Raw genomic sequence first — 25,435 nt, forward strand, 5'->3', positions numbered from 1 at the left:
GTTTATGCTACGTATTTTATATTAACTTTGTACCCTTTTTATGTTGGCCTTAGTTAATTTCCCCTAAAGAAAAAATTTTGCATAGACAGTCTGATTAAATGCAAGAAATAATGTCTTTATTTGGAATTTTTATCATCGATTCTTAACTTGAACCGCTATTACCTTACTATGCACTGTATCATATTCTGTATGATTTTTGTCATTTTTTGACACTGGAGTATTGTATTAGTGCACATGAACGGTTTGTTTATTGTAAAACAAAATTCATTAATGATTCTATTTGAATTTCCACGAGTTTTGTTTAATATTTGAATCAGCTTCATAAAATGTTGTCATGTTTTTTGTTTGTCTCTGCATAATCCGCTCTGTAAGTCGTAGTAAGTGACACAAGTTTGAATCTTAATTTACGCTAGTGTAATGGTTTTCAAAATCTGTCAATATTTCTCAAGTTTTGTTTTGGTTTATTCGTTTTATTAGTTCATTTTATTCTGGTCTGAGCTTTGATATATATATATATATAGGAGATTCACTAACATTTTTTATCAATCAATTTCCTCATTTGTGGATTTGTGGATTTAAATTCGCAACAGTGGCCATGTCAAGAAAATTTCAAGAAATTTCATGAGTTATTCCTTAACTAGAAAACTTTGCAGTTGTCAATTTTTAAATATGTATTCACTTTGGTATTTCTTTAACGTGGTCAGTCATGTCAATATGGCTGAATTGGGTTAGAAATTTACAAGGTTACGAGAGAGCTAACACCATAAATCTATTGATATAATAAATTCAATATCTTTTCCATAGATCATGCTTAATAAGAAAGTAGTAGTGAAGTACACCACTGATGGATTCACAGAATATTCATTAAAAGAACAGGTTTTACCTTAAATTCAATTAAATTGTACCAACCTTCAAAAGACTAGTAAAGCCAACATCTAACCCTTTTTTCCTATCATAATATCTTCTGGTTGTATAGGAATTCAGGGCGTTCACTCTGTCGAAATGACAGAAATTTTCAGAAAATCGTGAAAGTGTCGGAAAAATATTAGCAATGTCTTTGAGTTTTACGGAAAATATCAGGAGTCAGAGTCAGCATTATTTTTCAAAGCAATCAGCATGCTTTACTAAATTTACAATCTTAGGGCTAATTTGGTAAATGTGAAATGTTGCCAAACCAATAGGTAGAATAACCAGGGAAAGGTCTGGAATTTTGGTCAAAAAATGTCAGAAAAGTGTCAGGATATCAGAAAAGTATAGAGCTAATATTTAGTTTGCACCTAGCTTAACCAACATCCTTATTAATATTTTCTTTTACTACCCTTTATAAATTATTTTTAGGAAAACAAAACAAATCTTGATTTCTAGGTAGAAGATGTTACACTTGGCGAGCATGAGGTTTTGGTGAAAATTAATTCGTGCGGTCTCTCCATAGTGAGAGAAAAGGTGAATATTATTTTCACGACAAATCTTCTGCAACACAGGCAAAACGTGTAAATCCCCCAATATAGATGTTTTGACTCCAATCTTTTGCATGTTCAAATTAACGGACATGACTGAAACAGAAATAAATTTACATTGTTTGATTTAAAAGTAAATATAAGTCTTATATAAAAGATGATTTCCATCCATTACAAAAACATGTTTGCATATCCACATATATTTTCCAAGGTTGATGAAGATAATCTTCATGTTTGTGAAACATCTTTTTTCTCCTTTTATAAGTTGTACATATATTCTCTGTTTGTTAACCACTATAGACTATCAAACAATTCAGTAAAGCAACAACTGAAGGCCATTACCCAGTTGGTCATGAAATATCAGGAACTGTTGAGTCTAGTAGGTATCATCTTAAATAATCAAAAAAATTACTTCTTCATCTCATTTAAGTATTTAGCTACAAAATTTAAACTAGACATAAATATTTTGTCATAGCTACCATCAATATTTTATATTTTTAGTGCGACATAACCTTTAAATATTTTCATGGTCAACTTCTTTATAAAAGAGGAATAACTATAAAAAAACAAAAACAATATACCCTATTCTTTATTCATTAATTTCTACAACAGTTTCTAGAGCCATAAAAAAACATATGTTTAAGGTGGTCTTTAGTTTTAGTATTAAAGGTCTTTTATTTATTTTACTGAAATTATGTGTGTAACTGATGTTTTGTGACAATTTTCGAGTTTTTGTTTATTGGCACTTGACCAGTGCAGTAATACAAATCTATTTTATTTAAGTTATATATTTGAAAATCTTTTTCAAAGATCCTGAGTGACAGAACTAATGTCAAAATTTTTTGTAACAGGGCAATGCCTAGTTGAATATAAGTTTTTTAGAGATTTTTTTTATTTAAATTGCAAAAAGCAGCCATCTTTGAAGTTAAGTTTACCAATGATGCTGTTGAAAAGAAACATGAATAGTTAATTTCTTCATTATTATCACTACATGTTTTCTTAAATTCTGTTTAGTTGGATCCAAAGTGACATTGTGCAAAAGTGAAGATGATGTAGCTAGTATGTTCTGTTTTTTCAATAATGTTGTGTTCTGTCTAAACTATAATGAACGTGTTTAACGTGAGAGCTGTGATTTTTGAACAAAACAGATCACGCTGTTTTATGCATTTTATGTTTATCTGCATTAAGTAACTAAAACTTTTAGATATTTTTATTATTCTTTGGAAAACAAACTGTCCAGAAACTTTTTAATTTCGATGTTTTAAATGATTGAACTTTTTATTTGGCCTAATGTTTCCAATTCATAATGAAGTAAAAGTTCATAGATATATATCAGCAGTCTAATATCAAGATGGGCTTACTATTACGTTAGTTAGTAATGTAAAAAGTAATCATGAAATACTTCCATTTTTTGAGCTTTTCTTTGCTTAGCTATTTCACATTGCATTTTTAGGGATTTAAAAATGTAAGTTGTAATTGGTCTGAAATTTGCTCCTAAATTAAAATATTTTTTTTGTTTTTGGTTAAATAACTAATCAATTTTTTTCAAGGGTTATTTTTCAGCAAAACACAAACCCTTCTTTCTCATAATGCTTATTTCTCCAAAGCCTTGAATGATTAGTGGCACGCCCAGCCATTAGATAACCGTTCTCCCTATAGAATCTCCTACATATAGTTGATTATCTTTATGTAGGTTTTCTTCCAATATCATCAGAATATTCTGGTTGTGGAACATATTGTGTATTATCAGAGTTTGACATTGGTATGTTGGGTTGTTAAAAAGTAATTTGTATTCACGTAGTAAATAGATTTTTATTAATCTCAATCACACTTGTATATCACTAAAAATCTTTTTATTACCGTACAAAACTCCTCCTGTCACTATAGAAAACCTAAAGTGATTATTAAACAACTGTTTGACCAGTAAATTTATACTTTCCTCTTAATGCAGCACATTAAATATTATTTGTTTATTACAAACGTTTTCCGTTAACATTGTGAAATAGATAAAAGTCGACTTGATACATGCCAAAGCAGCAACAGTACTTTATTACGAATACTTATCTCTTTTTATTAAAACAGATTTTTGTCTCTCTTACTTCTTGTATTTTCCATTCTGTTTAGTTGTGAAACCTGACAAAGTGAGTCATGTTGATGCTGCTTGCTGTATTGGCGATGCTGTTAAAGCCTACACGGCTTTATTATACCAAGCTAAGATGTCAAGTGGTGAAACAGTCGTTGTTACCGGTGCTGCAAGTGTAAGGAAACACTGTTGACTGATATTCATAAGGATTGACTTTTGGACATAATTGCAAGGCTTGTACATGTATTTTAACAGGGCTGAGAAACTTTTTTGTAGGAATCTGTCTTTTTTAAAGGCGAAAATAAATATATTCTAAATATTTTAATGTCATTGTTGGTGTGTTCATAAATTTGGAGATAAAGCTCCACAATGTTTTTGACATATAGAAAATAAACATGTTTCCACGTTTCCCTAAAATTATTTATATCAGTTGCAAGATGGAATGTCCTGAATAGCTTGAAATTTAAAAAAGCTTTAAAAGAAAATCTGAAAATTCTTCTCTTTTTTATTCTTCTTTAATTTAAAGTCTTGAAAAACACACGTTGACTGTTCACATGCAGCATTGATAAAGCTGTCATGAAGAAAAAAATATAAGTTTGAGGCTCAAAGCTTTTGGGTGTGTATAATCGGAAATAAAAAATCGGAACAAGTAAAAATAGCTCGAGAAATAAAAATTTTGATGTAACTATACATGTGTTAAGTTTCAAATTTTCTTTTCTGAAAATCCTCTTGGCATTCTGTTACTGCAAATATCATTTAGGCCTCAGGTTTTTTTTGACAACTTGTAAGCCTTTATTCAAAAATATTTCAACCGATAACGAAAGTGTGGACGGTGTGTCAAGGAAAATTCTGTATAATTTGTAGAACTCAATTGAGACAACTCAATTATTCTAAAGGAATCTTAAAATATTTTTTACCCTAAATTTTAAATAAAAAAATATCAGATATGCGCACTATTCACAGTTCTCCAAGCATTGAAAAATATTTTTTAGCCAGGTAATAACTATTACGAATCCAGTTAAAACCGTTTTTTTTTACTTAAATGTTTAATAATTCCAACTATTGGTTTTTTAAGTTTTATCCCGCCATAAACGGCAGAGCGTCACAAGGTATGGTCAAAGTAAATCCAGTTTTTATTAACTCAATACTAATACTTGTAGGGGTATGGCATAATCGCAACGCAATTGGCTCAATATTGGGGAGCGAAGGTTAGTCTTCTTTATCTATTTCTGTATTTTTAAGTCTTTTGAATAACAGTTGTATGTCTGACGGTCAAAACCACGTCATGCTGAACCACGCATGAAATCTTGAAGCTACAACAAATACGAAGTAGTTTTATCGACTTTGCTGAGATGGGGGAATTCCTGTGGATTTTTCCACGTGCTATCGATTAGTTTTTAAAATCAACAGAAATGTTTGTTTTTTATATTATTATTAGTATTGAAAGTTTATACATTTAAAAAGTAGTATTGATAAAATGAAAGACAGTGATAAATATATAGTGGACTTCACAGTGATTACAATCTAAATAACTAGGGAGAGTTTGATATACTGGAAATATTTCTCCTAAAACTTTAGAATTTTACAGCTTTTTCAAAATCGCTAATTTTTTATTTGCGAAAATTTATACAAATAAGGTTCGTTCACCTTTCTGAAAAAATCCAACTACTATCTTCCTTTTCTTTCTTGCAGGTTATTGTAGCGGGTTCAACAGATGAAGAACTGACTTTCTTAAAAAGCCTGGAGCCTCCTGCCGGTGAGTAATCTCATATGCTCGATCACGTATTTCAATGCCGGCAGATTGCAGCGAATATACAATGTTCATACCTCCTCAAGATGACATAAAAATATATTTACTACCTAATCATATGAATTTTTATCTTTCTTATTTCACCCTAAATTTATGAGTTATTTCAATATATATTTCAATATATTTTGAAAAATCGTTGTTATTATGAGTTTTAATGCTATGGCATTACGCACGTTGGTTCAGTGAAAACAAAACTTCAGCTGTAGATAAGAGTTTTACAAGCAATGTGGTGAAGTATCATCGGCTTTAACAGAAAATTAAATTATTGACAAAGATAGCAGTATCTTAGAACCATTCAAAGATATTAAGTGAAATGAGAAATTTTTTTGAACTCTTTCTTTGTTATCAACTCATATTTTCCCTTTTCTTTTGAAAAACCACATCTTCATTACCATGCTTTTTTTATGTAACAAGTATCTTCTTCACCATGCTTTTTTTTTCGTAAAACAATTCACTTTAAAATTTCCAGTAATACAATTGTAATGGCTTTTGCTTTACTTTGGGAACACGACCTATGATAATATATGTCTGTCATTCTGTACACACCATAGCTAAAACTGGATCACAAATCTGGCTAGCTAAAACATTGAAAATTAAAAACAATCTTTCGCCATAGTCACAACATGGTAAAAAAATTATCGCTGTAACTTTTCCTTTTTATGGAACTAAGCTGGACAAAGAAATATTGTAACTACATCAAAAATATTTCCAGCTTTTTCAGGCTGCTTTTAAACAGCGGCCACGTGTTTAAATAAAAATCTATTTAATTTGCTTAAAAAAATTTAAGTTGTTGGTATATGACCCCTAGTGGTTTGTTTTCGTAATTAATCTGCAAAACTAGTCGGTGGCCCGTGCATAAATCCACGAGTTCGCCCGTCCTTTATTTACCGCATTTTGTGCGTATTACTTCTGCGGTTACCATTCTGCATGACTGACAGGCGTATACAGATATTAATATAGATATATGTAGCCACGACATAGAGTTGATGATGTGGCATTTCATTTTATTCGATTGTAGAGAGTCTTTAAATAATTTCACATTGGACTTTTTTTTAGATCAAGTTGTAGATTTACGCAACAAGAGGAAAGATATTTTGTCAGTGTGTTTAGAAGAAACAGGTGGTGTTGGAGTGGACTGCTTTCTTGATAATGGAGGTTCGTTTGATTGATTAGTTTGTTTGTTTTAGTATTGATTGGTAAATAGAAAGATTCATAACTGCACATTTTACTGTTTTTTAAAAATAAGTAAAAAAGTTGAGCATAGTTGTCATTCTTAATTTAACGGTCGTTAAATTTAACAAATATGGGCATGTCTCTTAATATCAAGGAAAACATTATTGGAAACAAATAGAACGCTTTACATAGCTCGCTTTATAAAAAATGTAATCTAACTCGGTGAAATTCAAAGACAGGGAAATCTTGAACCGCATTTAAATGTATTACTGCTTACAACAAATTATATCAGATATTCTCTTTGTGAATGTCTTATGTGATCATCCTCTTATTCGTGCACAGATAAATTAAAGTTCCCTTTTAATAAATACTGACTTTTAGTGTAAGTCGCTAAATTCAAAAATTGTCATATCGTTTCATAGCTCCTTCCGTGAAATAAAAGTGACTGGTATGTTTGAATGCAATGGTTTTAACACTTAAGTTTCGTTTTCATTTGACTGTATTTTCCCCTATAGTACAAAAAGGTTTTTTAGGCTAACAAGAAAAGTCTTGCGTTTTATGCGCAATAGCGGAAAAAGCTGCCAAATGGAAATGACACTTCATAGTACGCATCCTTTTTTAAAAAGCCTTTTTTTCAAGTTTGGAGTTAATTACCTTTTATGAAATTGAGCTGCGTTTAAATGCTGAAAAAGATGCCTAAGATGTTGGGCAGCGTTGGGTAGCCCAAATCATCCTCTTTCTAAAATATGAAAAGCACTTGTCAAATTTTTTTTTTTTTTTTATTTTTTATTAATTAATTTATTTATAGTTGACAAATTTACAAGAAAATGTAGCTCTGAGGCTAATTAAAGTCAACTTTAAAAACACTAAAAACAATAAATAACTGAATATAAAAAATCTATAAGGAATACCGTATATACCATTTTTTTTTAAGTATTTTAAATAATATAAATAATATGTCAAAAATATGTCAAGGCTATGTAGTGGTGGTTCCAGGAACTCAGTCAAACTTCCCAGGCAGGGGTCGAGAGAAAATAATATACAACCAGATAATAAGGCTAGAATATTCTCATATGATACCACCCCACCTAAACCGTCGCACCGCAAGACATGTTTAACTGAGTTCCCGCTCCACAACTGGCAAAGGAAGACAACGGGGAAACTAAAGAAAACCTAATTCAGGTATAAAAGTTTTGCATATTCTGCAAGGACAATGGTTTGGAATCCAGTTTCTTATTTTGTTTCTAAACTCAATTAAAGTACCAGCGTTCCGATACTCGTTAGGCAAAGAGTTCCAAAGCTTTAACCCAACATTAGACAGTGTTTCGATCCCATATCTCACTGAAAATATTTTGTTACTCTTAAGTTTGTCCTTCCTCAAATTATACACTGGTTCAGGAAAAATAAAAATTTCATTCAACATTTCTGGACCTGTTTTTGTTTTAGCTTTATACAGCTCAGTAACAAGGATGCGTAAGTTCGTTTGGTGAATTGTAACGCTCCCATTTTTTGATAAAAGCTCTTCAAATGAGGATTGATAGTCTTGATAGATAATTCTTAGTGCTCTTTCATGTATATGGTTTATCCTATTGTTTAATTTACGACTGTGAAACATCCATACTAATGGACAGTACGAAAAATGACTAGTGACAAAAGCATTAATAATCAGCTTTCGCTGGTCTAATGTCATGAAGGAAGATAACCTTGCAAGCGCACTAACTTTCTGGCCTGCCTTGTTACAGAGCTGATTAACATGTTCCTCGAAAGAAAGTTTGTGGTCTATGGTTATACCAAGCAGTTTCTCAGTTTGAGAATTGTTTAGAAGTTCATCACAAACTTTTAATCGTACATCAGTTTTGTTAGTAAAAAAATGTGATTTTTCTGGGTTGGCTTTCATACCGTTATTTTCAAACCAAGTAAATATTATAATTGCTGCATATTCAATCTTTTCAATAACTTCGTTGATATTCTTTCCTATTGAAAATGGGGTTGTATCATCAGCATAGTTGACAATGTCCATATATGGGACAAAAAGGAAAAGGTCGCATAAAAATATATTGAAAAGCAAAGGACCCAAAATTGATCCTTGCGGTACGCCGTATTTTATTTTTTTCCATGTACTATAATTGTTATTTATACGCACTCGCTGTTTCCTGTCAATTAGGTACGATTTTATAAACAGCAAAGAGTTCATATCAAAGCCATATGCATGAAGTTTTGCTAGTAATAGCTCGTGTGGTATGCAGTCAAATGCCTTAGACAAATCAGTTAAAAGCGCTCCAAATGTGCCACCTTTGTCAAGACTGTTTTTCCATTTTTCAATCATACTTATGAGGCATTGTTGTGAACTGTGCCCCTTGCGAAAACCAAATTGAAGTTTCGAAAATAATGGCTCGAAGAAGGTGTATATTTGGTCATACATGCATCTTTCATAGATTTTTGAGATGTTCGATAGGACGCTTACAGGTCTATAGTTCGCCTTTTCAGTGCGCAGTCTTTTTTTGTGTGTAGGAGTAATATCTGCGTTTTTCAAAGATGTTGGAAATTCAGAACTTTTTAACGATTGATTAAAATTTTCAGTAATGAATTGGCTAAAAATATCACTGTTTTCTTTGATGATGTTAGTAGGAATATCATCTTTTTGCTGCGCCTTTTTTGGATCAAGTTTTCGAATGTATTTTTCAACATCTTCAAATGCAGTTTGTTTAAAAGAAAATTTTGTGTTGCTTTTTGCGCTTTTTCTTATCTTTTCTACACTAGGATGAGATTTATATTTATGTATTATCGAATTTATTTGATCTTTGGGTCTGTTTTCATTACTTGAAGGTTGTATATTTGATGACTTTATGCCTAAATTTTCAACAACACTGCCAAAATAATTGTTGAATATTTCAGTAATATCTTTATCATGAGATATTGTAGTCCCATTTTCAACTAAGGTAATATTTTCACTTGTAACTGTCTTGTTAGAGAAACATGGTTTTACTGTTTTCCAGAATAACCTATTGTCAGTTATATTTTTAACATTAAGGTTGTTGAAGAATTTGTATTTACTTTTTCTTATTAGTGAAACACAAAAATTCCTTTGTTTATTGTATGCTAATTTACTCTCTGGAGTTTTATCCTTCCTATGCTTATTTAAAAGTTTTGATCTCTTCATAATTGCCTTGTTTATTTCTTTACTCATAAAAGCTGCCTGATTATGACGTACATACCTTTTCTTTCGAGGAGCATGATTATCTAAGATGCTTAAAACACTGTTTTTGAAATTTTCAAACATTTTAAAATCATCGAGATTTTTGTCATCATTTAGAGCACCCATTATATCATGGCGGAAATTTACATTATTGAAATTCCGATATGCTCTATAATTTATAATTTTTGGTTTTCGTTTAGCAAAGTTGGCTTTTAAAACAGTCATTGTCAATTTATGAAAATCAGACAAGCCTGTTTCAATAGCCCTGGAGTGACAAAAAGATCCTGGGTGGTTTGTTAAGATGAGATCTATGTTTGTAGGGTTATCTATGCTTTTGAAGCATGTAGGCTCTTTTATTAAAGAGTTAAGTTTATATGTTGTTAAAAATTCATTTACATGTAGATTGCTAATTTCAGCGTTAAAATCACCCAGTATTACATAGTTCTCATATTTGCAGGAAAACGAATCAATGTTTTTACTTATGTGGTTTAAGTTTTGAGCAATAAGATTAGTTTTTGGGTTATATAAACACACAACTAACCATTTTTTGCTTCTTAAATTTAGTTCAATATAAAAAATTTCAAGCTCACTACTTTCACATTTGGGTTTTAAAAGTTTTGAGGGAATATCATTTCGTACATAGAGAATCATTCCTCCCCCATTGCCATTTCTGTCGAAACGGTATGCATTATAGCCTTGAATCAAAAACTGATTAGTAGGAAATGATTCATTTAATTTTGTCTCTGAAATTAAAAAGAGATCAAGGTTTCTATTAACTTGATCAATAAGAGGCTCAAACTTATTTCGTAGTGAATTGATATTAACATGCCCAAAAATTAGTCTATTTATGTTTTGTGATCTCAAATTGTCAAGAATCTTTTTTGCATTCTCGTAATTGTTTTTACCCAAGATATTTTCCACACTGCAGTTTACTGGTAGTTCAACATTGTCTTTTGCAGAATATTCCTGACATCAATCTCGAGATTTCATTTTTCTAATAAAATTTACAGCTAATTTCCCTGCCCCCAACCCACTCAAATGTAACCCTTTTTTCCCAAGACATTCAGATGAAATATTGTCATTATCAATAACATTCAGAGACAGTTCTTTTAAATGCCTATTCAAATGGCTTACCGTTACTGCGGCTTTTGCATTATCAGTTCTTTTAATCACGGACGAAAAAATCACTTTACATCTAGGAAGTTTGGTGTTAATAAAAGTCTTCAAACTCAATAGTTTGTCCAAAATCAGTCGCGAGGTTTCATTAATAGTATTGTTGGTTCCAACATGTAGAATTATTTTGTCCGGTTTCTTTTGTAACAGAGGCTTTACATAATGAAACATATCTTCTACCCTCGCTCCAGGAAATGAACGAACTTTAACGGTACGACGTGCTGACATTCTTTGTTCATCAAGTCCGTACAACATAGAATCACCGACAACGAGTGTTGTACCGGGTTTCCATGGAATTACCGATTCATCTTCTTTACTTTCGTCTTCGTTATTTACAACATAACTATTCTCTTTATTTACAACAAAACTATCTTCTAAAACAACATTATTTTTCTCAGTTGTTGTGATACTTTTCACGTTTACGTTTGAATAATAATTACTATGACATTTCTTTCTGTAATTTGCTAATTGCTGTTCACATGTTTGTATAGTTAAATCGACTTGTTCCGTTCCTGTGGGAATACTTCTCTTTAAATTAATTGCCGAATCATTTACAACAACATTAGCAGATTTATCCGATTCCAATGTAGAATTTTTTCCTTGATAATTCAAAATGGTGGACTTTTTCCCGAGAAGTAACAACAAACTGTCAATAACTTTTTGTTTATTGTCAAGCTCTTTACGTAAAAATATTACCTCATCATGTAGGTAGTCCTCTGGCAGAAGTGCGTTTTTGCCAATGCCCTTACTAAATTTAAAACGTCCTGGAGATGGTGTACATGGGAAAAACGTATCCACTATAGATTTATTTTTCATTTTTGTGAGCGTCTCATCCAACATCATGTCAAATTTACCAAACTCATCGAGAGTAGTATTTTGTTCTTTCGTACCTGTAACAATTTCGTTTCCAGTGTTTGGCGATGTCACAGATAATTCCATATACGTACTAGTATCAGTATAAAAATACGAAGCATCTTCGTTAAGTCCCTTCTTATAAATCATTTTGCACTTCTCTAGGTTTTCCAAAGCATCTTTTATCCTACTTTCAGAAACAGAGCACGTACCTTTACTAATAAACTTAAGTATATTATGTAGTGTTACTTTTTTCTTCTTTGCCGTTCGTATAACATTTATAGATTCTAGAATGCGATTTTCTATCTCCCCTTGTGAAAGATCACGTCCTGCCGCCATCTTCAACGCACACGAGTTACCATTGGACTGAAGGAATTCCCTGACTCACTTTTAATGAATGTTTTATGGACCAATGTTTAGTCACAGAAGTTCAATGTGGAATTGCATCACAAAGCATTATTTAAAATCTTAAATAAAAGAAAACATGAAGTAACTTGATTTTGGAAAAAAACTAAAAATAAAATTGACTGAATTTAAAAGGACTGGCAGTAATGTAAAGGATGATGTCAAAAAAATTGATTAAAAGTTCTTGTCAGTTAAAAGGTACAGAGATAATTTCGCGAAAAATTAATCATGGACACTGTGTTTCATATATCTGCATTTTTTTTTAGTTGAGAGGTATCCTGATGAATTCAGTGACAATCTACAGACGAGTAAGAAGAAACTACTTACAAAACATCAAGTGATATCAAGTTTAGCTGTCGGTGGAAGATGGATCACTACTCAGCATGATTTACAGGTTTGTCAAGCGCTCAACAACTTCATTTATTTTTGCTACTGCATTATTTATCTGCAGCATTGTTTCCTCCCATTTAGTGCGGTCAAACTTTGCTATTTTCCTAAATGACGATACTTCAATATTTGCAAATGCTGTTCAACTCAACATCACGTATAAAGTAAAAGATCATTTCTAGCGTCCTCATTGGCAAAAATAAATCCCTGCTAAAATATTAAGGCATATAATACCAATTTTTACCCAGAATTCTATCAAAGAATTCTATTCTAAAATTCTATTAATATTCTATTAGCAGAGACGGTTTAGTGGTAGCGCATTCGGCTTGCAATCATCAGGTTTCAGGTTCGAGTCCTCACTACGGCGCACCTTATATGTAGAGTTGTCAGCCCATTTAGTGCCATCTACTGACCGCCAATCGGCTTGTGTGACAGGCAAGCAAGTTAGAGCAATGATATACGTATCTCTAGCAGTAATGTAACATAGTTAAAGTCGAAGGGGAGGAAGAGCCAGCCATTAGGATGGAATAACCAAGGACATTGTATCTTAACGTTACTTAAAGTTTAAAATTTCGCATGCGTTATGTGTTTAGGTTGATCCTCCAGACTCGGAACTTCTTTCACTGAAATGCGCATCAATTCATTACTTATTTGAATATTCGTGGACGCTGTCACGAGGTATTGTGTTCCCTTAAATTGATCAAATTCTCAGTTCAGTCACTGCTAAGGTCTAGCGAACGAAAACACATTAGGCTAAAACCTTGTAGCATGGAGTTTTTGGCAGAGTAGGGTCAGAAAATAAAATCCTTATAACTTCTACCTAGGAGTAAGTGTTGTTCATTGTTTTTTATCATGGTAGCCTGCTGACTGTAATTGGCTTGTTTGGCTTTTTAATGGATTTACCCTGTTATGAAACCATCTGGAGAAACTTTGTTATTATATTTCGTGGGTGTGACAATTTTTTATTTATTTTTTGACTGCTATATACAAAAATAGATAGGTCGGTAATTAACTTAAGGGAGTTAGTTTTCGCCAGAAACGTTTTGAAAATAAAATTTAATTTTCGCAAAATAGTTTGTTTTGTTTTTTATAAAAAAAAGGGGGAATTTTTTTTTTTTTTTTGCGAATAGCTAGTTTTCTAATAATTTTTAAGGGAATAAATTTTCGCGAAATTGACACTCGCAAAATTCGCAAAAATTAATTCTATTAGGCAACTAAATGTACTGCAGGGACACTCCCTAAACGGGACACTGTTCCCTTGTAAATATTTGACTCAAATTGACCTCCATTAAATCGGAGATTAGAAGAGATCTCTATTTAAACATTTTTTCTAACATTTTTTTTACGATAACACTTTGTTTTATCTTTTGGTCCTTCAGGCAATAACTACAGGGGGGGGAGTTCCCAATTGATATTCTATTGGTTTCTTTAGTTAACGGTGAAAATCTCGGATTAAAGGGGCTTCGAACCGGTTAAAATGCTCACATTGCGTATATCCCCCTCACATATTAAAAATCCGCCAAACGCGTTTTGCGCAATGAACAGACCAGCGCACTTTGCTCGCTGGTTCAATATTTTTTTCGAAAAGTATATTACAAAGAAATATCCCAGCAAGACTCATTCTGGATGAAAACATAACCAAGGCTGGAGGAGACAAAAATTCTAGATATATCTATATGTTGGAGTCTGTAAATTACATACACGCCGGAAAATAGCCATTTTTGTTTTTTGCAGCCATCAGCTCGACTTTCGTGTAAGTCACTAAAGTCGAAATCCAACAGCCGTTCCGCAGCTCCTTTAAAGCTCTCTAAAGCTAGAAAAAATATTCGGTTTTGGTAGTTACCACGGGATAGGGAACTTTTATCTAGGGTGGCTATGCTAGGTTTCTCTCAGCAAGATACTTATTTATTATTCGCTAAACCACAAGTTCAGAATATGTGCAAACTCAGTCTGCAATGAAGCCAATAGGGACAATGAAAAACGTTTTCATGTGCTGAAGGAAAGTTTAAAAAAATTGGAGGGAGTGTCAAAGGTTGAGCGAAAATCCCAAAAATTGTATGTGGACAAACAAATTTATAATACACAGAGAAACGTCAATTTTATGTTTTGAAAATTTATTGGTTGACCTCACATGTGAAAATTATGGAAGAGATTAATAACACATAGAAACTCCCTACGAAATGGAATTATGTCTAGACATGTCCTGATGAGAACTTTCTTTACATTTTAATGCTTTTATTTGGTTGAATTTATTTTGTAAATTAATTTTCGAAAAGGATTTGACAATATTTTTACATGACTACTGGTTTATTTTTATTAAAAATTGTTAAGCGGGATTTTCTTATTTATTGGAACAGAAGATTGCGGAAAAAATTTGCAACGATAGTAATATTATTGGTTGTAAATTGTAAATTTTATCATAGAGACAAAAATAATCAACCAATCACAGTTTGTCATGGCTAGGTACTAGACTTCTTGGTGTGGAATCCGTTGAATGATAGAGTAAACCCTGTCTCTAATTCAAGTTTTCTATCTGATACAAATTTTGTGGTCTTTTACGAGTTCTTGATAGAGAGAGTTCACTAACAACAGCATACGGTTTTTCTCAGAAAGATAAATTAAATATCCTTCCTGTTTTACTCTCTCTCTCCCTCTCTCTTGTCACTGCAAAACCTGTTGATGTATGTATGTATTTATTTTATAGGAGCGCAAGGTCGTTATCTCCGTATCCTTTTCCATACCGTGATCACACTTGTTTGTACATGCTTAAGTGCTAAGCTTAATAAATGCCTATACTAAAATTAATTTTCTCTCTCAACCAAGAAACCTTTATACACCTTTCAATCATTAAAAAAGGGAATATAACGATGTAAAAATATAAAGCTAAGTTTACACGATGGCAATTGTTTATTTTAAGTGTGTCCCAAACTATTTTGTTTCTTTAATAAATAATAAATTTGGTAGGAAGGACTCGTTTAAAATACACGCCCAGCTTTGAAAGTTTAAAATTACTCAATTTAAACTATTACGGTGGTGCCAAAAACGATCCGTGCTAATATAGCGTGTAAAATTATAACGTAATTGTTTTTGGCTTCAGCAAAAAACAAGAAAATATAAGAATGAAAACACAAGTATGAAGGAGCTAATAATATTTCATTTTTAATATTGCGCGTAGGTAAGGAAACTTGATTACGCTGGGAAATCAAAAAGTCTCCATTAGCTTAATTAAATTAACGTCATTACATTAATTAGACGAATTGCTTGTGCAAATGTTTTTGTTATGAAACTGTTTTTTTACTGAAAGAAACCTTAATTGTTCAGGAAGTCATTAGAATTTTGAATTTTATCAGTAACAAGTATGTGAAAATTTTATAACCCGAATCTGCGCAACTTCTCCTAACTTTGTGTAATAGTCGCATCTTTGATTTTCATGCAACTACGGTCAAGGGGACACCAACACACGTTTAACTACTTATTTAAACGCATAGAGTACTTATAAGGAGACTATTATATCTAAAAAAAATCTATTTATTTGCATGAAGATAAAATAAAATGTTCGTACGTCCTTATAATCTTATTATGCAGCAAATTTTTAAAAATTTAAATCCATTGCTTAGAGGTCTTCTGAAACAAATTTACTCTGCTGGAAGATCTTTTAAATTCTAGTAAACTCAGTGTCCTTGGTAAAATAAAAATATTTGAACTAACTAATTAATTAATGGTAATTTAACATAGTAATTTAGCTCTTCGAGAAAGGAACTTATTCACGACCTTGTTGACCTTTGGTGTATCGATGAACTAACACATTCTATAAGAAGGGTCTGGGGCCCAGTTTGATAAATTTTAAATTCTGAATCAGCAAAAATTTTAGAACAACTTTAGGGAAACAGGGGAACCTTTTTTAGTCAAATTTATTGTTTGAAAGAAAATTGTGATTTGGTCATTTTATCTTCACGAAGTTGTTTAAATAAATCCAAGTTGAAAACTATGAAGATTCCAATTTTAAACTTTGTGTTACAATAAGTCTTAAACAAAAAAAAGTCGGATACTTTTGTTTCTTGACAAATCGGCCCGGAACCAGAATTCGTCTTTGTGTTTATAGACTCCTTACACAGCAAGATATTTCCGCAGATTACGCCATTATGAACAGGGAGCTTGAACCTTGTTAAAAAGTTATCCAGTGATGCAATGAAACAAATCATATAGGCTTTAACACTTGTTTTCTACAAACTTTTAGTCTTGTGAGGCGAGTAACAATGTTTTGGTTGTCATATTTCTGTTATGGTAACCAGACGTTAGAAATCATAGCTCCGAGTTTAATAAGTTTATGAAAAATTATTTTATCCTTAATCTCTTCGTTTAGATATATTAAATGATGTTATGAAAAAATTAAGCAAGGGAGTAATCAGGTGTGTATTTTTGTCTCGATTGTTCTCGATATGCCATATGTTCGTTTACATGGTGTTTCGAGCTTTCTCGGCCGGTGTTTGTGGAAATGACCGCTTTTTAGCTATTTCTAAAAATGGCTAAGCAGCATCACTAGACCAGCTTTACTTTGGCATGGGTGTAGTTTAAAAAAAACTACATTTTTACAATATGTCCGTCATGGAGAATTCGTTTCCAGCTTGGAAGGGTCTGGGAAATCGGGGAATTGAGGCTTGCTGACGTCAGCATAAATTAACGCTGTGAACATTGATAAGTTCAAAGTAGGTGTTAATTACATAGAAACGACTTTCTTTTGGTGAAGATCTTCGAAATTCCACCCTCCTTGCCAGTAATATATGTCCAATGTTGTAGGTTCTATTAAAAAAGGTTTCGAAAGTACAAATCCCTCCTGTTATGATATTCGTCTTTTTAAGTTGAAAAGTTTTTAGTACCTGACTCATTGTAGTTGTTAACTTTTTCTCTGTTTGCTAAAATCTAACAGCAAAATATATATTTTTATAAAAAAGGCAATTTTAAGAAATAGAAGCTTGTGATCTGTAGGAGTGTTTTCAGATTTGATTTGAGATTTAATTTTGGTGATATAACAAAAAATTCCATGCATGTAGATTTTTAATCACCAGATCGTCACATTTTTTCAGAAAATTTAGAGAATTTGCGTGACATTCCTCACTTTAACGAAATACTAAAAATCAAGTTTTGTGTGAAATTTAATTTGATTTTTCCAACAAAGATTTAAAAAAGATAAAAAAAAAATTTCCAAAAAAGACATATTTTTTAGACCATTGTCTCATCACTTGTTGTGATGACATGTCAACCCAAATATTTTGTCACTAATTAAGTCGCAACTTATTGATGCTCTGTGCCGTCACTTAAAACCAAACAGAACAAAAGTTACAGCCCGCGGGCACTCTATCCCCCCCAATATTTACAGGGGTCACAAAAGCCCATACCTAATAGGGTTAAGCCCCAATTTTTGTTTTCTGCATGTCATGGCGATTTGCATTTACAAGCAAAACTGAAAGTGTAGTTCTGACATTTAAAAAATTTGACAGACTTGTTTTATTTTTTCTAGACCAACCGTGCACCATACAATCTTGTTGGATGATTGCATCGACAGTTTAAATAAGTTGGAAGATTCAACAATCGGAAAAATAGTCGTGAAAATATAGGCGTATTGTTTATCGCGATGTAATTCTTTCTGCCGCAATTTAACTCGAGGTGTTAATAAGAAGGGTGTGGTGTAAACTATGCACGGAATTAATTTAAGCTGTTAAGGCGATGTAATGATGATTTGAAGACTCCCTAGAGATTGATTTTCAGTTGATATATAAACAAAAGAAATATGTTATGTCGACTAATTTTGTTTTGTTGTTGTTGTTTATGATTTTTAGCTGGATACTGCGTGTTGGATACAATTTCTGTGAATGAATGAAGATTTTACGACGCCTTAGAGGAAACATAAATACAATTACTTAGACGTACCTGCAGTGTTTTTTCTTACTTTAGATTATTATAAACATTTTGTGTGAATCCTTTTATAGTGTACACGTCCACGGACTTAAATATTTCGTGTAGATTCTGACATAGTGTCATCTGTTAAGTGGGCGTGGCATTTCCAGTAGATGATTCAACGGGCAGTATTTTTCACGGCCAAATTTTTTATTTTCTCAGTTATCTTTGCGATGATAAAATACGATAAAAAATTCCATAAATTCAGAAGTCCGTTATGTTCTGATAAGACACTTGGCATGTGTGTGTGAAAATTTCGGATTGACGTCGTAATATTTTTGGTGCTTATAATTTAAATACAAATTTAAATACAAAGCCCATCATACACACAAATTTATATGTTTGCTTTTCGTCAATAAACACGAACAGAGTTGTTGCAACAAAGTTTCATAGCTAGTGGTGATGCCGAAAATAAATAAAGATAATGCCTATTCTGAAAAAAACAACCTGTTAACAAATAATCACGTGCTAAGGTTTCAAACTTCTACTAGTTAATTACCTAAAAAATTACATGGTTTTAAAGGACGCATTAACTTTACTATAAATTGTAGTTGTGTATTGTTTGTTAGATGCGTACAAATTTCTAATAAAAAAATGACATTTAGATTAATATTTAAAACCACATTATAAACTCATGAAATAATTAAGAAAACTCTCAGTGTTTATTATTATAGTTTTATCTATGGAGAAAGCCGTTTTTCGCCTTTTTGGTGTGGTATTCTGCTGATGATGGATTTTCTCTTTAGTTAATATGTTTTTAATGCCAAATTGCTCCAATTTTTAACCCAATTTTGAAATTTTAAAAGTTGTAGCTGCTTTTTTTTTGGTGCTAAGTTGCTTTTTGACCATGTGGCCACGCGAAGAGAGCAAAAGAATCCCTAATAACTTATCTTGTATAATAAATTCTCAACCTCGTTCCCGGGGCTTTTTTTTAATAATTGACTGCTCCGTAATAACGTCTCAGGGGCCACAAGACCCTGGAGGCGAGGTTGATAATTTCTAGGAATGCTATGCGTGCTATGCAAATTTGCTTAGATTGTTATACAAAATTCAAGAGGAATGCTGCGTGTGTTCAACGAGGAAAAAAATTATTTAAAACAATACAATTACCACAGAAATATGAACAAGAATGTGAAATATTTTGGCTTTTTACAGGTAAATTCTCAGATCTTGTTTACGAGTAAGTTTTTGAGATTCCATCCTTATGACAAATTTGTCCATGAGTGAGTGAGTGATTCAGGATACTCACAAAACATAACGCACCAGTACTCTGCTGATGTCTTGGCTTATGACGTGCATTTGGATATGTTTTTTCATGCTAAGGTTTTTTACCTGCGAAAAGAATTCAATTCTTAAGAAGAGAAATTAATTGCAGGTTATCAAAATTAAATTGATTAAAAAATTGTACATTATTTTCTGCATTATGTATGGTATGTGAAATCAAAAAAACATGTTTACTCGTTATCTTAAAGAGAGATTAAGTTTTATGATAAAAATTTCGTAACAAATGCTAAACTTTTGAACGCACACAATACGCACTCTTTCGACCATTCACAACAATCTTTTTTGAGTATTATTATACATGTGAAGTACATTCTCGTCCCCAGAGCCTTTTAAGATTGAAAACGTGTGGCGGATTTATTAACGGTTAGCAACCGTAAGCTTTTTTCCTGGATCATGTAAACAAAATAGATAATTTGGGATAAATTTTCATCAAAGCTCAAGAGATTCTAAGCACTATTATATAAAAAAAGACTTTACAATATGGGCGTTTTTTATAGGACCAATCAAGTCACTAACAATAGTGACTTGATTCAAGCGATATACACTATTATTTGTTTCCAGGAGGGATAACAGTTCTAGAGTTTTAAAAAAAAATTCCACTTGAGTTACAGAAACCTTTGAAATTTCTGCCCAACTAGACAATTTTGTGGGGTCCTACCCACTAACTTTAGGCTACGGGTCCAGCGCTCTACTGAGTAAAATAAACAAATGATTTTAAGGTAATCTCACTAAGATGATCTTTCACTTTACTTTGATAAAGTTATTGTTTTATATTTTAACTATAAAGTTATTATTTCTAAAAAATACAGTAAAAGAAACATGCGGTTAAAAAATGTTCAACTCGTTACCAATCCTCTTTAGGTTATTATTTTTAACGGAAAGACTTTTGAAATTTTATGGGGTGAGGTTTGGAGTTGTTGCAACTATTAGGTTTAAAATAAAAATCTATATGTTATAGAACGTATTTTATTTGAAAAAAAATACAACTTTCGTCACAGTCTTTTTATATAATGATATAAGTTGTTATATAAATATACTGGGAACTAAATTGTAATCATTCTCATGTTATCTTACAAAGAAAAGTTATTTTTATAAATTTTTTTATTAAAAATGTCGATGTCATAGTAGCATTGACGTATATATGAATTTTCTCATGTCCTTGCAAAAAACACGTTTTTGATGTTACTTCAATTTTCAGTATCATATTGCTAGGCATTTTTGTTTTCTTTTAACCAATAGACTAGATTGACTCGGCAAAGACTTTTTCTCGTTCGAGAAAAACTAAATTTAAATTTCATTTTTGATTACTAATCAGTACAGATACTTTATAATAATTGCGTTAAAAAAGGTTACGAAGTTCTCTCGAGTTTATTTGTCCCTTTCCGTTTCTTCACCGCCTCTTTTAATTTCGTGTAAGTCACTAAAGTTGAAAATAGTACCTTACTTCGTAACCCCTTTAAAATATACCTTATAAAAATTACAGAAACTATATATATTGAGTTGCTATTTAAAAAGAAAATTTTCATTTTACGCTACTTGTAACTCCAGTCTAATCACGCCTAAAAAAATCTACAAAATATTTACTCCTAATGTAAAACTAAAATGAGAACTAAGAATATATAAATAATTGTTACATGAACTTAAAATATACGGTAAATAAAAATATAATACAAAATAGTAAAAGTCGTCAACTAAACGGAAAATTTGTACCCTGAAGCTTGTTACAGTATTTATGACAACCCGGTAGCTTGCGCAATTAATCGATTCCATAAAGGTTTGTATTTCTTTTCGCTTTTGTCTTTTTTATCGAAAGATGTTCCGCTTTGAAAACTCGTATTGGTATTTCCAGTGTGTACCCTGTCTGGTTTCCATTTGTTTAAAATAAAAGCCTTCAGGCGCGAAAGTTCAATCCCTGATAATGGTACACCATGTTCGTCTTTTAAACTATAAATTATTTTATTTTCGATCAAGTCTTTTAAAAGGGAGCCATCAATTTGATGATCTTTACAGAAAAAAGCTAACTGTTGCAAGTTGATCATTTGTAACTCTGTAAACACATTGGTAACAGACCAAAACAAAGGGTTTGAAGGCACGGCAATAAGTTCATTATCGTTTATATCTCTCAGTATAGGTCTCCATCCATGTACGTATTTAAATAATTTCCGTGCTTGGAAATGTGTCATACCAAGGTCGATAACTAGAGTTCTTTCTTCGAGCTCTTGAAGAAGTTGTCCATTTATGAGTTCTTTATAAAATATTTGAATGTAGTTGCTTAAATTTAAACGCGCCAAGAGGTTTCCGACATCTTCTTGTGTCATGTGAGCGATGTCCATGGAGTTACTTCTTACATGTAAATAAGGCGGCGATTCTTCTAACTGTAATGTGGAGAATTGATTCGTCGGAGCAAGAGAAAGCTCAGTCAGCATGGGAGGTCTAGTTTCGGAAACTCGATTTCTAACCTCACCGGCAGGTGCACCAACCTCATGCAGAGAGTGACTTCTGAAATCAAAGGAAGAATCAAGCTGATCTCCTGGTAAATGTTCATATGGAGACTCAGTCCTGTCGTCATTATAATTATTTGACGCCGTATCGCCAATGTCGATATCGACCTGCACAATATTTTTGTATATTGGATCACGTGGAGGCACTGGTGGTGGCAAAGTAATCCTTCTTACATTCGAAGAACCATGATGCTTGTGGGTGGATGAGTACAACGGATTCTCCTCCACTGTTGGACTGTTTAAAGCTGAACTAGCAGCAGAGTTAAAAGCGTTCGTTAAAGCGACGCCTGAGTCGAAACTATCAATAGTAGCATTGCTTGACGTCCGACTATGACGTCGTAATGCAGTTGGCCCGTCATAAAATTGCGATTGATCACGTGGATGGGTATCGGCATCGTTGTGTGGGTTGTAAAACAGTCTGGCAGCATTTTCAGCGATGCCTTGTCGGTCACTTGAGGATGATCTTGTTGAACGAACTGAGCTGTTTATACTTCTTAACGAGCCGCTGGTAGATCCACTGAGTGATCCTGGCAATCCACTTTGAAAGGAAAACTGTTTTTGATACTCGGCGCCAATCGATCGACCAATAGTATCGTCCATACTAGTACCACAATCCATTGTAGTTTTAGGTGTACTTCTGGCGACAGGTGAAACTTCAAATGCTTTCTCGAGTGCAGGGAATCGTTCATGCTCTTGGATGGCAGGAAATGAAATAGTATTACGATATTTGATTTTCTTAGAGTAACGTGGTAGAGGTGCCGGAGGTTGTTCCCTATCTTTATTTGTTAAGTGAATAGACTCCGAACTTTGTTGGGTACTGTGTTGGAGCTCTTCGTGTGATTTAGCACTCGACAAATGTTCCGACATTATTGTCAGGTGATTGTCATCTTCTGCATTCTTTTCGAATGAAGCGCTACCGTAATATATATGCGCGAATATATCTTCATATAAATTTGAATCGATGTTTTCCATTCTCCGTTTATACGTCCCCTTTATCGGATGAACAAAATCTGTTGAGTTGACGAACATTCCATTTGGTATAACACGTAAAATAGGTTTTGGTATTAGGAGGTTGCATTTTTCCACGACTATATTTGAATCTATTGATAACGCTTCGTATGTATATAAGCCTTTTGAAACAGTTAAAATATAAACAACGTCACATAACATTGCTTCCCGAAGTTCAACTATGCCTGTCGGAAAGTTTGTCGAAGTTGGAGAGTTTAAGAAACGAACTGTAATTGGGAGTGGGCGTAAGGATAGAATTCGAGAAAGCGGCAGGATCATTTTACCTGGCAACAGTTTAAATGACCCGATTAAATCAATAGGAAACCGATATATTTTGCCGTCTTTTTTACGTCGCAAAGCGACATTTTTTGTCCGTCCACGGAACGATTTACTGATTTTCTCAATCGTGAATTTTTCTCCGACTCCAAATGTAACTTTTTCATGGCGTATTTCTTTTCGGAATTCAATCGCATTGATGTGCTTGTTGCTGGCCACACATTCCACGACAATACCCAAACTCCGTACCACTCTTTCGTCTTCAACGTCTTCGACATGACAGGATCGATCTTTTCGTATTTGAAAAAACCTTCGCTCTTGATCCACACCTGCGATTAGCTCGACTTTTTTTCGATCAACGACTGTTATATACTGACCGCGTTTTAAATATTCTCTTCCGTTTGAGTAGTAAGGACGTGAAACCCGTAAAACTTGAGGATAGTGCTTCAATGCTAGGATATCTAATAAGCTGTATTCACGAGGATCTTTCGACATATTTTTAAAATTCTCTCTATAAGTAGACAAAAAGAATTTATTAGTCTCATATACATCGCGAAATAATTCATGTTCCCTACAACAGAAAAGAAAGTGGGTATCCGTGAAATGTTCTTTGTTAGTTTACCCGCTTAAAATTTATTACCAGACTTCCTCAGTACTGCGTATAAAACTGAAAGAAAAACTACTGCTGCTAGAGGATTAGGATTAAAAACACACGAATATTAAGAAGTTCAAACAGGGCGGATTAAAACCATCAATCAATAAAATAAAAATAAAATAAAATTTTTAAATAGGGGAGGAATTCCAGTCTATTGCTATTTTTTTTTTCACTAGTCGAAATGTTATTTTTCGTTTTATAAAATCCCTATCCCATTCGTAAATAACAAATTATTGTTGCTCAAGGATACCAGCGTAAACAGCAAGAACAATAATAACAACAACAACAACAACAACATCGACATCAAAACAAAGTCTAAAAATTTCAAATAATAAAATCATAATCTGTAACATCAGTTAACATTAGAGAAGAAATCAAAACCGTTAATTAGCTTCGTTTCTAAATTGTTCATTTCCCCACTCGCTTGTCAATTATTACCGTAACTTCAATGTCTCCAGCAAGTAAGTTCTCGTTAAAAACCACAAGTAAAAATAAACAATGAACTTGTAATATATATCTTGTAAAAACGTTTAATGAAGTCAAAGCTACATACATATTGTCAACGATTCTCAAAAACATGTACATCCATCATCATTAAAGGACTCGACATAATGGCGTACAAAATTTTTGTTTTTTTTTCGTAGCAATTTCTTTTATAAGAAGTTAGAAAAGGATAAAAGAAAGCAATTAAGGATTTTAATTCTTTGCGCATTTAATCAGAAATATCTGAACACAAGAATAAGCAATCGAAATCGCTAACCAAGGGAGTTGAATAGAAGTGTTACGCTTTGCTTGCTCTATTATCTCAAACATACCAACATTGAATACATAACGCTTATAAGTAATTAGTCTTTGTGGTCAGTTCACACGATAAAATTTTTTGTTAATTATCTGGTTACCAATCAGACATTGTTGCATTAAATTTGTTGTTGTTATTGTTATTTTTTAAATGTAGTTCTTAAATGTAGATTTTTTAACGTCTTTGTGTTTCTGTGGATATTTTACTTCATTTCTAATGCCGGCATTTTTTTCACATAGTTGTGTGGTGTAGATGCAGGTTTAAACATTGTCGGTATAGTTTATTCGGAGAAGAAAAAAAGCAATTGTCCTCTGATAAAACGATAGATTTTCCTCTTTCCGAGCTAGATAATTTTGAAATATAATTTTATTATGTTTTTAATTGGACTTTGTTTCTATATGTTAACTTCGACGAAAAAGTT

The 25,435-nt window shown here is 32.5% G+C and overlaps 2 protein-coding genes across 2 annotated transcripts; one reads left to right on the forward strand and one right to left on the reverse strand.

The window, feature by feature from the left end:
* The first annotated feature begins 785 nt into the window (after nt 1–785).
* Nucleotides 786–18,463, forward strand: LOC130645234 (quinone oxidoreductase-like protein 1). The gene is made up of 14 exons (XM_057451154.1): nt 786–876; nt 1,366–1,443; nt 1,758–1,836; nt 2,472–2,516; nt 3,151–3,219; nt 3,582–3,715; nt 4,701–4,748; nt 5,233–5,296; nt 6,407–6,505; nt 12,416–12,543; nt 13,130–13,214; nt 15,241–15,261; nt 16,900–16,945; nt 18,055–18,463. The coding sequence occupies exons 1-14, from the start codon at nt 808–810 to the stop codon at nt 18,149–18,151; spliced, it is 1,062 nt and encodes a 353-aa protein (XP_057307137.1). The 5' UTR covers nt 786–807; the 3' UTR covers nt 18,152–18,463.
* Nucleotides 18,464–20,728: 2,265 nt separating this feature from the next.
* Nucleotides 20,729–24,849, reverse strand: LOC130645235 (uncharacterized). Its single transcript, XM_057451156.1, has 2 exons — nt 24,769–24,849; nt 20,729–24,071 (listed from the first exon to the last, which is right to left on the reverse strand). Exons 1-2 carry the CDS (start codon nt 24,798–24,800, stop codon nt 21,506–21,508), a joined length of 2,598 nt encoding a protein of 865 aa, XP_057307139.1. The 5' UTR covers nt 24,801–24,849; the 3' UTR covers nt 20,729–21,505.
* Between the last annotated feature and the right edge of the window lie 586 nt (nt 24,850–25,435).

Source organism: Hydractinia symbiolongicarpus, chromosome 5 (genome assembly GCF_029227915.1).
Source record: "Hydractinia symbiolongicarpus strain clone_291-10 chromosome 5, HSymV2.1, whole genome shotgun sequence".
NCBI classification, from domain to species: Eukaryota; Metazoa; Cnidaria; class Hydrozoa; order Anthoathecata; family Hydractiniidae; genus Hydractinia; species Hydractinia symbiolongicarpus.

Bases quoted from the DNA above. Each gene is read 5' to 3' on its own strand.
- LOC130645234 (XM_057451154.1), top strand. From the start codon at position 808: ATGCTTAATAAGAAAGTAGTAGTGAAGTACACCACTGATGGATTCACA. The intron at 6,506-12,415 runs GTTCGTTTGATT...ATTTTTTTTTAG, and splicing joins CTGCTTTCTTGATAATGGAG to TTGAGAGGTATCCTGATGAA. The intron at 16,946-18,054 runs GTGTGTATTTTT...TATTTTTTCTAG, and splicing joins TTAAGCAAGGGAGTAATCAG to ACCAACCGTGCACCATACAA.
- LOC130645235 (XM_057451156.1), bottom strand. From the start codon at position 24,800: ATGTACATGTTTTTGAGAATCGTTGACAATAT. The intron at 24,072-24,768 runs GTATGTAGCTTT...GTCTACTTATAG, and splicing joins TTGAGAATCGTTGACAATAT to AGAGAATTTTAAAAATATGT.